A 12,952-nucleotide genomic window follows, 5' to 3' on the forward strand; every position below is an offset into this window, starting at 1 on the left:
ACTTAATATTTAGCATAGTGATTTCTAAGGTGTGGGCTTGGATGTCCCACTGGGGCATGAATTTAGTGAAGTAATCAGAACTCATAGAACAAATCCAAATGACTTAAGTTACCAGGTATTCTGTCCCATATTTTCTGTCATTAGTGAGTAAACAGGTAGAAAGGAGCAGTAACTATCAGGTAGGAAATGAGAAACTGCAAATAAAGTAAATAGAAAATTAAAAGAGGATAAAAATGAATCTGTGAAGCCAAAGAGAAGATACTTCATCTTCATTTGTGTTAATCAGATTTCTGATTGAAGCTTTGGGGAGGTGCAGAAATTCTTTATATTCAATTGGGCCATTGTTAGAGTGAATTGTTAAATGTTTGTCATTTTTATGTTTACCATTTGTACATTGTTTTAACTCTGTGAAAGGAATTCTTTCTGTCCTCCCCTCCCCAGATTCTCGAGGTTCTGAGTGGGGGGGGGGGGCAGTAGTGTTTTTATCACAGGCACATCCTTGTGAGGGTCTGTTTGATGTTGGTAAACTTCCTCCCCTTTATATGGAACACACACACACACACACCTTAGAACCATGTGGGTGTGGCTTTGTTCTGATGTTTTTTTTGTGTGAACTGTCTCTCAATAAAAGGCAGCAAGGGAGGTCAGATGTGAGGTCATTTTCGTGGTGGACACAGGCCTCCCTTGCGCAAGTGATTGATCGATCGACTGTCTTGTTTTCTTCATGATGAATAAGTCTCTAGAATTAGCGGGGCTTGTGGAAACACAGACCCAACAGCCATGACATTTGTAGGTTTAACAAGGATGATTTTGGGGATTCCTGCTGTTGTTCAGATAAAATAAAACATTTGGATCAGGCTCCGAAATACTGACATTCAAACTTAGAAAAGAGAAAAAATTTAATTGCAGTATTTTTTTTTTTAAAGTTCATTGTGCTAAAAAAAAAAAGAAAAGAAAAAGAAATTCATTGGATATACATCACTACAATGGTAAAACGGCAACTAACAATGCCATGTACAGAATTCAAATCTTCAGTCATACAACACAGCACCAAGCATATACACCGACAAAATGTGAACACAGACTCCATAACCAGAGAACAACGTGATATCAATCTAACCTAACAGGACCAAGAAAACGTGGGCCTGCACTAACAGAGGTTTAGTCACAGCACAGTGTCAAAGTCCAAAAAACAGAAGTAGAATAACATTATGGCAGAAAAAACAAACTTATATTAAAAAAAAAAGAAAAAAGAAAAAAAAGATTTGACTGTTCAAACAAGCATCAGAGGTTTAACTCCAGCGGTGGACATCCAGTGTTCTCTCGCATTAAGCTAATCTCCGTTCGGAGCTTTTCGTTTTCCTTGAAAACACAAAGAATTGCACAAATTTGATTGATGTCATGAGTTATCAGTATTCACCTGGTCATAGAAAAGCCTTCTTTAATCTTAGAGGAGAACATAGTTACCTCCTGAAGTTTTGTGTTGTCCTTCTTAAGCTTAACGAGATACTCAATCCTCTGTTTGTGATTCTTGTGTCCCACAAGTTTTCCATTCTCCTCAGACAGCTTAATGTTCTGTTTACGGAGAACCTCAATCTCCTGTAAGAAAGCACAAAAAGTTGCAGAAGTCACAAAAGCCACCTGTAGGTTCACAAATGTGCAATATGCTAGACCCCGACCCATAGCAATATATATAATACTGGCTCTTTACCGATATCCGTATCAACATTTATAAGAGCCAATAAATGAAAATGTATAAGGGTAAAGAAGAGAGGGGAGAAACACCCTGAACTTCCCTGTTAATAACACAGGGAAGATCCAGAATCAACCAGCTGATCAGAGCTGAGTCAGGCAGAACATAAAGGAGTAATCCCCAATTCATAGTGACAATAAAATAAGATTATTTTAAAACTGCACTTTAAGGACTCATAAATAACTACACATAACAAATGTTAGAAAAACAAAACAACAACTCTGTTGGCAACAGTATTAGTCTTAAAAATACTATATTGTCTTTGTAAATCTGGACCCAGTGTTCCAGATGTAAAATGAGACGGCTATGCATAGCACAATCTTTGTATGGCACATGATTTTTACCTGGATTAATTTCTCTTCCTCCACTATCCTCTGGTTCGTCTCTCTCAGCTCTAGACAGCGGTTTCTCAGCTCAGTGGTGAGCTCTTGAATGCAGGTCTGAGACTGAACCAACATAGACTCCTGCGCCTGCAATCTAATCGCAGAGAGAAGAAGAAAACAGAGCAGGCTGTAAAATCTGAAGCTTAAAAAAAGGTTTGAAGCATTATGCAAGAGCAAACAGATCAATCTGATGACACCAATCCATGCAGATGCTTACTTTTTTTGAGTTTCTGAAAGCTTCTGCATCATTTTGCTCTGTTAATAAATACAAGAGAAACAGGACATGAATAATTATCGGTAACTTCATTAATGATAGAATTTTAAAGCAGAAGAACAGATGCAGACCTTCTCTGTTCTCTCCTCATCTAGCTCTTTAAGAATGGAGTGCTTGAAGGCTTCATTCAACTCTTCACTGAAACACATGCAAGGCAGAATTATTTATTTTATTTATACTTTTTCATTATAGGTGGCCTGAGGATTGCATAATCTTCAAGATACTCAACCCGTTATTATTTCCATTTTGGGTCATCTGGTTCTGCTTAGTGTAAAACTTATCAAGCAAAGCCTGGATCTCCATTCGAACCATCTCTTTCTCACTGAGCTGCGTCTGGGAGAAAGGCAATACAGTATATGAATGTTGTGTATATATTCAAATAGGATGCATTCATGACAAGCATTTCATGAAAAATGCAAATAAAAAAATATTTAAATACAGCAACTTCAATAAGAACTTCATAAAGAACTTATTCGAATCTATAAAAACAAAGCTACTTGATATAAATCAGTCTAATTATGAAAGATTATAGATTCATTAATTTTTCCACAAATATACCTTAAGCCGTTCGATTTCCTCATTTTTGGCAGCTCTCTCAGCATTCAGCTCTGATAAAAGAATTTCCATGGTCATCATGGAAGAGCGTCTATTCTCCAGCTCCCGCTCCTGGATTTCCAGCACCTGGCTCAGGTCCCTGTTGAAACTTCCAGGGGTACAGGGTGTCTTAAATTTAAAAAGAGGGAAAAAAGAAATAAACAAGAAAGTTTGTATATGCTATGTTCTTAAGTGCAAATTTAAAAACATACATTTATGAAGGGATATTTAACTTCTTCACGTTCACCAGGTATGTTAAGGCTAGGGTTTGGTTAAACAAGCACACATGGTTGATAGGCAAAGATTTTACACTTTCTGACACAAGCCTCTACTTAACTTCAGCTTGTGACACCCTGACGTTTGGTTTTTGTGTCTTCTTCTGGTGTCGCATTAGAGATCTTTCATATGCAAGGTGAACATGTTAACCATGAGACCACTGAGCCATGACTTGCAGCTTCTCAATTTGGGTAAGCCACGGTTGGATGTTAAGCTAAATTTGGGCACCAGTGACCAGGTAGATGTTAAAAACATAAGCAGGTTTTACCCGAGGAAACGATTTAGGCGTTACTGTCGGTTCAACGGGTGGCTGGAAAGCTCCATTCCTGATAGTTTTCTCGACAGCTTCTTGCTGTCGTTGCAGCTGGTAAAAGGTAGAAATTAGGGAAATTGGTAACATTGATGCGTTATTTGATTGACTTAATTGAATAAATAAAACAAAATAAAATAAAAAAACTTTACCTTCTGCTGCAGATTCTGTATAATGACATCCTTCTTGGCGGTTTGCTCTTGAGATGCCTGCAGGAGGCTGTTTTGCTCATCTAAGACTTTAGTAAGCCTTTCAACCTCCTCAGTGGCATAAACAATCTCCTCCTGCAAAACCTCAACCTGAAGACACACAATATATACAATTTGTATCATTCAACTCTATTCTTTGCTCTTAATTACTTGTGATGAATCTACAAAACACCACAAATTCATTTACAGTCATTTCATTACCTCTATTTTGTTGGATGCCACCCTCCTGTCTAAAGTTTCTTTCAGGTCACAGATTTCTTCCTGCATCTTACACTTTTGCTCCTTGATGTTGTCCCTTTCACAGCATGCAGCGTTGCATTTGGCCTGGAAGAGCAATGAGATTAACTGTATAAAAATGCACTATAAAATGGTTGTGTAACGTAAAGGGTAACTACAGCAAACAGTATAAGGATAACGTAGGAGTAAGATTACAGTGATGTCTCTGATATCTTCATTAAGATGAACAATGGTCTGGTCCTTGTGGCTCAGCTCACTGCGGAGGTCTCTGGTTTGGTTAATAAGGTCTAAAACAACATCCTGTAAAACATTACAAGCAGTTTTTAGAAGGGCAGTAGAAATACAGAAGCCATATTTGAGGAATTAAAGATACGAGGCTTACTTTGTCCTGTTCAGTCTTCTGTTCCAAGATTTTTATGCTTTCCTTGGCAGAGGTAAGATTTTGTTCAAGATCAGTAAGAGTGGACACCTTTGAAACAAAAATGAAACAAGCAGGTTTAACGACTAGGCTGCAAATACTTATATGACAGTTTTTTTATTTGCAGAGATACACCTTGTTCTTAAGACTGACCTGTTGTTGATTTTGTGTTATCAAGTCTGAGACTTGTTTTTTGAGTTGTGCATTCTGCTCCACTGTTTCAAGAAGTTCCCTGAAGGATACGAAAGCGACCCATGTTAATGTAGTAATTTAACATTTTAGGAGACAAAAAAAAAAAAAAAAAAAGATTAAAAGTTTTAACTGTGCAGAACTTACTTTGATGTACTTTCTTTGTTTTCCTTTAACTGGGAGACTAAGGTGTTTGTGTGCTCCTGCTCAGTTTGCAGAGAATTATTCAATTTCTACAGTAAAATAAATAAATAAATAAATAAATAAATAAATAAATAAAAATCAAGGATAGAAAGTAAACATCATGGCAACATTTTCAGACAAAGCTGTCGTAAACCCTGCGAGTTCACTCACCATGATCTCGGCTTTCAGTTTGTCGATCTCCTTCTGCCTGTCATCCAGCTGCTGTCTTGACTGATCAGCCTCAAACTTGGCCTCAGCTTGAAGCTGGTCAAACGAATCCTGAAGTGTCCGATGCTGCTCCAGAAGCTGCTCCCACTCCAGCCTGGAATGAAGATGTTGTCACGTGAACACATCAACATACTAATGAGGCCACAGCACTGCAAAAAATAAGAACCACTTGAATCCAGCCCCCTCTACTTTATTGGCTGCTTTACTGCTATTTAACTGGATTCAAACAGAGGGAACTGGGCAAACTGTTTTCTGTAATGAACCGTTACAGCTCTCTGGTGATGGCCACACATATTTTCCTTCAACTCTATATTTAACGCGAGTTGATTTGATAGTCTTTATGTTCCCATAAAGCTAAATGTCACACAGTTGTGTAACACACAGCGCCATTATAATAAATTTATGGAGAAAGCACATTTATCAGTATTAACACAATCCTAAACTGAATTGAAAGCTTTTGAAACAACATCAACACAGATTTGTTTTCAACAGACTTTCCATAATTCAGCATCATTTTCATCAACTTCAATTCAGTTGTTCTACATGTGGTTCTACATAGCATGGCTCTCTAAGAAAAAGAAAAAATGTTGTCCACCCCAGTATTTGACTCATGCTTACTGGACTTTGTCAAGTTGGAGCTGTGTGCTGATCAGACTGTTGGAGAGCTGACTCATCTCTCTCTGCTGCTCGCTCTGACTGTCTATTAGCTTGTTCTTCACAGAGGCCAGCTCCTTATCGGACGACTGCAGCACCAAGCGCAGGTCACGGATCTCGCTCCTCAGAACTGAAAGAAGTGCAAAAGGACCGTGGCAAACTTTTCCCATCGCTGGCTAAAGTCAAAAGTTCTTACATTTCTTAAGATGAGCACAAGTTCATGCAATCAGCAGAAACATCACAGACTAACCTTCTGCAGCTTGCTGTTCAGACTGAAGGCTCTGTTGCAGGTTGTTAATAGTTTCTTGCAGACAGAGTTGATCTTTATTCCAGTTATTTCTTTCAGTAGAAAGTTGCTGTACAACAGTGTAAATAATCAGGAAATCAATTTAAAAAAGGACATTTTCCAATTTCTCATGCAAATTAAACATTTCTACCTCGTCCTTGCAGTCAGATTCCTGAGTTATCACAGCCACCTGTTCCTCAAGTTTGGAGATTTCTTGCAGCATCTTGCTGTTCTTCAGCTCCTCTTCATTCAACTGCGCCTGGATGCGGCTAGCTTGATCCTGATGACAAATCAGAAAAAGTTTAACACAATAAGTGGACTTTATGCGGTCATTTTATTTGCATAGTATATGCAGACAAAAATCCACACTGCTTTACCTGCACTTGACGCAGTTCCTCCGTCAGGGCCATCTCAGTCATGTCTGATGGAGGCTGCTCCGACCAAATGCCGTTTTCATTACCGTCCATCCCATTCAGGTGCTCCGGGCTGGAGAGCGGCACGAGGCGGGACCGCAAGTTGTATCCTCTGGTGGGCGTGCTGAGAATCTGGTACAATAGATATTTCATTATTGAAGCCCAATTCATTTTTTCATAATCCTAAATAGAGATTGGACCTAATGTTACCTTATAGTTAGTCATTTTTGCAACGACTAACCTTTAGAGTTTCAACATGAATTCGGTTCAGTTCAGAAACCTCCTGTTTGTTATAAGCATTTGTAGCTTCCAGAATCTTCTCCAAATGTTTGTTGGACTTCTCAAGGTATCGTTTCTCAGACTCGAGCTGAGCCATCTGCTTCCTGAAACACAAAGCACCACTTTAATCTTCGTGAAGTTTATTTGTGATTTAAATAATACATATTAAAAATTCTTTTAAATACATTTTTGACACAGAAATCAAAGCTGAGCTGTGTTTTCATATATGATACCTCTTCTACAAGAGGTAGAAGGGATGTTAACATCAGATTTATATTAAAGAACCTCTTTAACTCTTACTTGGTGACATCTTTGTACTCTTCAAAAGCCTGAAGGGCCCCTGTCAGGTCTGACTGTCTCTGAAGGAGCTTGGCATTGAGTTTCTCAATTGTCGCTGCCGAGGTGGTATCTGTAGCCACAGAGGCTGAAGAGACTTCTGAAGCTGTGGAGCAACAAGTGATAATTAAAAACAACAGTATATTATAATTCACAGTTTTATTTTTCCAAACATAATTCTCCAATTTTTGGATGGCAATCTTACTTTCTGTGGGTCTCTCTGACTCCACAGCTTTCTGAAAGGCCTCTTCAATCTCCACAGCAACTTGGGCTGCAACTTCTTGAGCTTTCACCACTGATTCAAGCGAACGTAGCTGACGGTTCTCCTCTCTGAGGCTGTAATTCTCTGCAGCGTAGCGAGTCATCTTTGGGTGATGTTCAACCTTGTTCAAGGCAGAAGTGTTTTAAAAAAAATAAAAATAAAGAGTGTGGTGGTGAAGAAAGTGAGAAATTAATTATGGCACATGTAACCTTGCTTTTGCCATGTTGTTATATGAAGAAAAATATATATGCCACTGGAGTGTATTTTGATTTTAGTTTCTCCTACAGCTTGCATCTATACAATATGCAGATATAGTTTCAAAGCCTTTAATTTAAGCAGTGGGCTGACATTTGTACCTGATCCTTCAAGATCTTAATCTCTTCTTTCAGCTGATCAATCAGAGCCTGAGAGTCCTTGTCTGACAGCAAGTTTTCCCCTGCCTTCAGTTTTTTCTCCAGGCGAGAGATGTGGTCTTCTCGAAACCTGACAATCATTCGGCTGGAATGGATAAACTTGTCTTTTTGCGCCCAGGCCTCCTCTAGTTGGGCCACCTTGGTGAGTAGCGCCTGAGAACAATCAAACGTAACTATAAGTTTCACTATAGGTTTTTAAAATACGTGGCAAAATAAACAAATAAAAGCTTCATCTTGCCTTTTTTTCCTCATCTTGTTTCTTCCACAGACGAATAGCAGACATAAACTTTGCTTTATATGAGACATCATGATGAGTCTCGATGGATGAGCCTGGATTGGTTAGAATAAAAAAAAAAAAAGTAACTTAGTCTATGCTGAACTCTAAAACGGTTTAAACAGGTTGTTAACGGGCTGAACATTAACATATGTTTGATTCATTGTTACCCATGTGAAGTTCAGGTCCTCCTGGTGCTATGTCTCTCCCATAGTCCACTCCCTGAGATGTGAGCGCCTGAGCAAGCTGCTCCTTCAGCTTCTTCACTTCAGCCTGCAGCTGCTTCACATTTCCCTGTGTATCTTCATTGATGACAGCCTGGCAAGGCACAATAATTATACAGAGATAGGAAAAAACTGTAGTGAGAAATCAAGACACACTTGTTAATTCTAAGTTTTAACTAAGTATTTGGCTCTTATGACTTATACCTTATTTTTGATCAACTTTGCTCTCTGGGCAAACTGCAGGGTGGACAATGTTTCTCCAAAACACTTTGAACCAGGGTGGACGTTGGCTATGATGTAAGTCTTGGCATTCCCTCCAAGAGAGTCCTGAAATTACAGTGACAATAGAATTGTTAATATATCTGAACATTATTTCACATATAATTCCCCAGAAGTTACACTGTGAAATTTTATGAATCTCATATATTCACTGCAATCCATACTCTACAACCTAGGAAATCACATTTGCAAGTTAAGACCTAAAATAAAGAGAGAAAACCTTAAAAATCAAGCACTGCAACGATAATGCCTGACTGTGGCGCATGTCTGCAATTATTATTTCCATGCTACATCCTCCTGAATTTGCATCTACACATACCCTGAGCAGAAAGGTGAGCTTTGAATCCCTGTAGCAGATGTGGCGATTCTTTCCATTAGACACGTCCACCAGCGCCATGATCACCTGGCCAAGGCACATGAGGGAGCGATTGATACTGCTGGCCTCCTGAGCAACAGAAGCAGAGCAGACAGCAACTTTTAGAGACCATAAAACAATGTAGGTCCAATAGTGTGAGGGCATTAAGACACAAAGCCTTCACCTTCAATCTCGAGCCCTCTGTGTGTGTGTCTTTCTGCCTCTCAGACCCTGCCAGATCAACCAGGTTCAGCTGAGACATTCGGATGTTCACCACTTCATTGATGGACTCCTTGGACTCCAAAGTCATAGTGAACACTGCGTGGGATCTCGAAGACTCGCGATTCATCGAGGTAGAGGCCACACGTCGATTGCGCCAGCCCATAGAGAGCACCTAAATGGTTTAAAACACACATTTTATACAGTCCCACAGCTTGTTTTGTTTTTATGAAACTGGATAAATTCACATACAAGAACATACAGGTTTCATACATTCTAATTGGTTAGACAGTAAACATAAGAACCATCAGCCACAACAAACTGGGACTTTATACCTGGTACGCTTCAGCCGCTGAGTTCACAAACTTCTCCACGACTCCCTCAACAAAGACACCTTTCTTGATGTTCTCCCTGAGAAAAAGGCTGGCTGAGGCCGTGTCCAGAAGGTCATAAATTTGTTCATTGTATATCTCAATAAATGAACATTTGCAGAGGAAACTCTTGGACTGAGAAGACTGTTGGGGAGGGGAGAACAAGTGAAAAATTCATTTAAAGAACAAATTTGAACAATATGTCTTTCAAGATAATAAAATGTTAGTGCTCACCCTTTCCACTTCCCTGTTGATGAGAAAAAACAGGTACTCAAAACTTCGAGGAATGACCCCCCTTAGATCATCTGTGAAATTATCCAGCTCGGATGGCCCTGAAGCAAAAGAGAGAAAAATTATTTTAGGTTATATGATTGTTCGATCATATTTATTCTAAAATGTAAGTGATATTACAGAAGCCGCACCAAGCATGGTGAAGGTTTTTCCAGAGCCTGTTTGTCCACTGCAAAAGAGGAGACCAATAAGGAACCAAATGGGTAATTCACATTAAGCACACTGAAGACTGGCTGTGCCATAAATTGATTTTATGAAGTAAAGAATGGGAAGATCACTTACTAGGCAAATATTGTACCGTTATATCCATTCATGCACGACTCTACAATATTCTTGGCCACACTGGAAAATACAGCATCCTGTAGAAATGTTACAATTACTTTTTTAGCCATAAAAGCTACATCTCAGATCAGTAAAATAAAATTTAGACAATTAATATTAACAGTGACACAGTGGCATTTTTATAACCGAATAATCAATAATGTGCCTCAAACCTGTGTGGTGTCCATATCAGCAACATGATCATAGGTGAAGGTTCGTGGTTCTGGTTTTGAGAGCAAACGGATGGTGTTTGGTGACGTGACAGAGAGACACAGGTTCTGATCGCCATCTGTGGTCAGCCCAGTGTCCCGGGTCAGAGGTCGTACTCTGACAAAGACTTTAATAGAGTCGCTCTCACTGCTTTAAGCCCAGATAATAACACGACAAAGAGCAAGATATTTAAGGTGAAAATAGCAAGAGTTAAACACTGTTAAAAAGAGCAGCTGCTAATTTACTGCATGGTTGTTTTAACTATAACTATTGTCTTTCCAAAAGCATCAAAATAACAGTTAAAGTGGCCTCATTAGCCACACACCGTACCAGCAACAACACTATGCATTATTGCGTGCATTATTTCATTACATTGGCTCATTTTTATTTTACTTTTCCTGCTCCATAAATGTGCTGCATACAGCTGAGAAATTTATTTTCACAAACAGATTACACCAACATAGTTTGTGAGCCTGCATGTTTGCTAATCCATACAAATTACAGCCCTTTTAGAGATCAATCCTAACGATGTGACCAACTATCTCACTTTGGTCATTACATTTAGTCACTTAACTCCTAATCATAAGGAGGGAAACAGTTTTCTTTTGATCCTTCTTGGTAGCAACAGAGTTAGGGTCGTATTAGTATGAAGCAGCTCTGGTTTCATTTTACCGTTATCCTTTTAGGTTTGTAGCGTTAGCGTTTTAAACTAAAAAAAACAGACGGCGTGACAAAGTATGATTACCTGGCAGCAAGGTGAGCTGAATCAGCAGAGCCTGTTAACAAAATCATGACCATGTTAGATGTTGATTTAGCTTTGCAAGTCGTTTTTAGAGCTAAAGCTTCATTAATAATACAGCGTTCAAGTATCATGCTTAGAGCTTCCATACATACTCGATGCCTGGCATCGAGTTTCATAGCAGCGTTTAAGCTAATTTTACTCCTGTTAGCTGAACAACAAAAACATGCATTTGTGCTGCTCTACCTTTCCCACTGGAATTCATTGTTGACAGCCGAATATTCTCAGTTTCCTGGTAAAATATATTTTTCACAACATTTCGATTAACAGAGGCAGAAAGACAGCACTGTTTACATCCTTCGAAATTGGCGGGCAAGTTTGCTCCTACTTCTTCTTCTTCTTCTTCCTTAGTTTTATGAACAGACTATTGAACGGGACATACCGCCACCTGCTGTTCAAGTGAAAACTGTTAATTGTTTGTTTTGTTCTAGGGATTTTGTCTTGTTTTGTTTAGGTGAGTGAGTATTTCCAGCAGATCCCAGGAACGACATCCCGAAATCTCTTTCTTAACCCTGTAATATGTAGGGACTTTGTTACTATCAGTCTTTCAAGAAAACAAAATGTCAATTGTAACAGTTTCATAGGCATAACCTTTTATTTTTTGCATCAGTAAGGAGATACCAAAAGAATTATTAGCCGAAAAGCATATCTTGGTATGGTGTGAAGTGTGCCCCTGATAATCTGAGACAACTGGATAAGTGGAGAACAGAAGAAGTGACAAGACTGAAAAACTGTCCACAGCAAATGAACAGTATCTGAAAGTTATGTCCTTAAGAAATAGGACAAATCTAATAAAGACCTGACATAGGACCTGCGAGACACATCTGGCCCTTCAGTTGATTCATCAACTGTTCACCGAAGCCTTGTCAGAAATAGATTTTTGACAACCATATTTCCACTGACACTGACTGAAAATCAGTAGCAGCAAGTCTTATGGACTGATGGATCCAAATGTGAAATGTCTGGTTAAAACTGTCAGTATAGAGAGGTATGAAAAAGGTCCAACAGTGTTTGTCTTCAGACATCTGTAAAACACAGTAGAGGATTTGTCATGGTTTGAGGCTGCATTTCAGTCGGGGGTGTTGGGGACTTTGTCAAAAGAAAGAGCCAAGATCCAAAGAAGATCTTTGAATGTCTTTTTTTAACCTCATATACTGCAGTTCTTTGTATGTTTTTACATGTTTCAATAAATCACTGCACCTATATATTAAAAGAGGGGGAGGAGGTCAAGACTTTTCAACAATACTGTAGGTAATGTCAATAAACTACCTCTTAAAAGTTCCGGGTGACAATAGGCTAATAATACAAGTTTAAATACACAAATCAAAATGCACAATGCTTATGTAGGTAAAGAGTTCAAAACTAAAGAAGACTAAAGACACCCGATTAAGAAATTTTCAAGCATAATACTAACAGCCTGAAGGCAGAAATTAGAATGATAATTTAAAAAATCAGAATAAAACAAAAACAACCAAAAAAGATAAATGATGAAAGAAATGATTGGACATAAACAATGTCATTTGGATCACGTTAGACTAATGATGCAGACGCTCAAGTAGCTGTGTCGTTTGATGAAGTAGATTATTGATAGATAAGTAACAGACAGAAAACCTACTTCACCTACGGGATGCACGTATCTAAGAGTCTAATGACAGAAAATAAAAACAAAAATAAACTAATCCCTTTCTAATGTAGTAAAGTAATTCAAAATCCAGAACTGTAACACAAAACCTTATCGTATTTTTTTTCTTTAAATATATGTTGTTGTTTTTATCACGCTGTGTAGTAGTTTTGGTTTAAGGAGTGTGTAACATTTTATTTTAGAGCACATTACCTTGCCACTCCTGTCATCTTTAAAGCTGACTCGAGTGCGCAGTCACCAAAATACATCACATCCGTTCTTTCACGGATT

The 12,952-nt window shown here is 38.6% G+C and overlaps 1 protein-coding gene across 5 annotated transcripts; it reads right to left on the bottom strand.

The window, feature by feature from the left end:
- Positions 1-881: 881 nt before the first annotated feature.
- kif15 (kinesin family member 15) lies at positions 882-12,950 on the bottom strand. Of its 5 annotated transcripts, none has more exons than XM_085256240.1 (35): positions 12,875-12,950; positions 10,987-11,017; positions 10,205-10,391; positions 9,993-10,069; positions 9,842-9,879; positions 9,654-9,751; positions 9,384-9,563; positions 9,014-9,223; positions 8,794-8,919; positions 8,400-8,522; positions 8,142-8,289; positions 7,936-8,027; positions 7,641-7,850; positions 7,228-7,405; positions 6,987-7,128; positions 6,649-6,790; positions 6,372-6,539; positions 6,146-6,274; positions 5,959-6,064; positions 5,673-5,838; positions 4,998-5,148; positions 4,791-4,876; positions 4,608-4,686; positions 4,419-4,505; positions 4,232-4,336; positions 4,001-4,123; positions 3,743-3,889; positions 3,549-3,644; positions 2,969-3,133; positions 2,640-2,743; positions 2,482-2,548; positions 2,354-2,391; positions 2,098-2,230; positions 1,468-1,599; positions 882-1,362 (listed from the first exon to the last, which is right to left on the bottom strand). In XM_085256240.1, the coding sequence occupies exons 3-35, from the start codon at positions 10,217-10,219 to the stop codon at positions 1,285-1,287; spliced, it is 3,939 nt and encodes a 1,312-aa protein (XP_085112366.1). In that variant the 5' UTR covers positions 10,220-10,391; positions 10,987-11,017; positions 12,875-12,950; the 3' UTR covers positions 882-1,284. The 5 variants fall into 5 exon arrangements, with proteins under 5 accessions (XP_085112366.1, XP_085112364.1, XP_085112365.1 ...); XM_085256238.1 differs by lacking the exon at positions 12,875-12,950 and adding an exon at positions 11,227-11,711 and having other exon boundaries at positions 10,205-10,388; XM_085256239.1 differs by lacking the exon at positions 12,875-12,950 and adding an exon at positions 11,227-11,711 and having other exon boundaries at positions 6,185-6,274.
- Positions 12,951-12,952: the final 2 nt, after the last annotated feature.

This window comes from Mchenga conophoros, linkage group LG19 (genome assembly GCF_057382185.1).
Source record: "Mchenga conophoros isolate Kocher_MC1m ecotype Shallow Benthic linkage group LG19, M_conophoros_male_GT1.1, whole genome shotgun sequence".
Classification (NCBI taxonomy): domain Eukaryota; kingdom Metazoa; phylum Chordata; class Actinopteri; order Cichliformes; family Cichlidae; genus Mchenga; species Mchenga conophoros.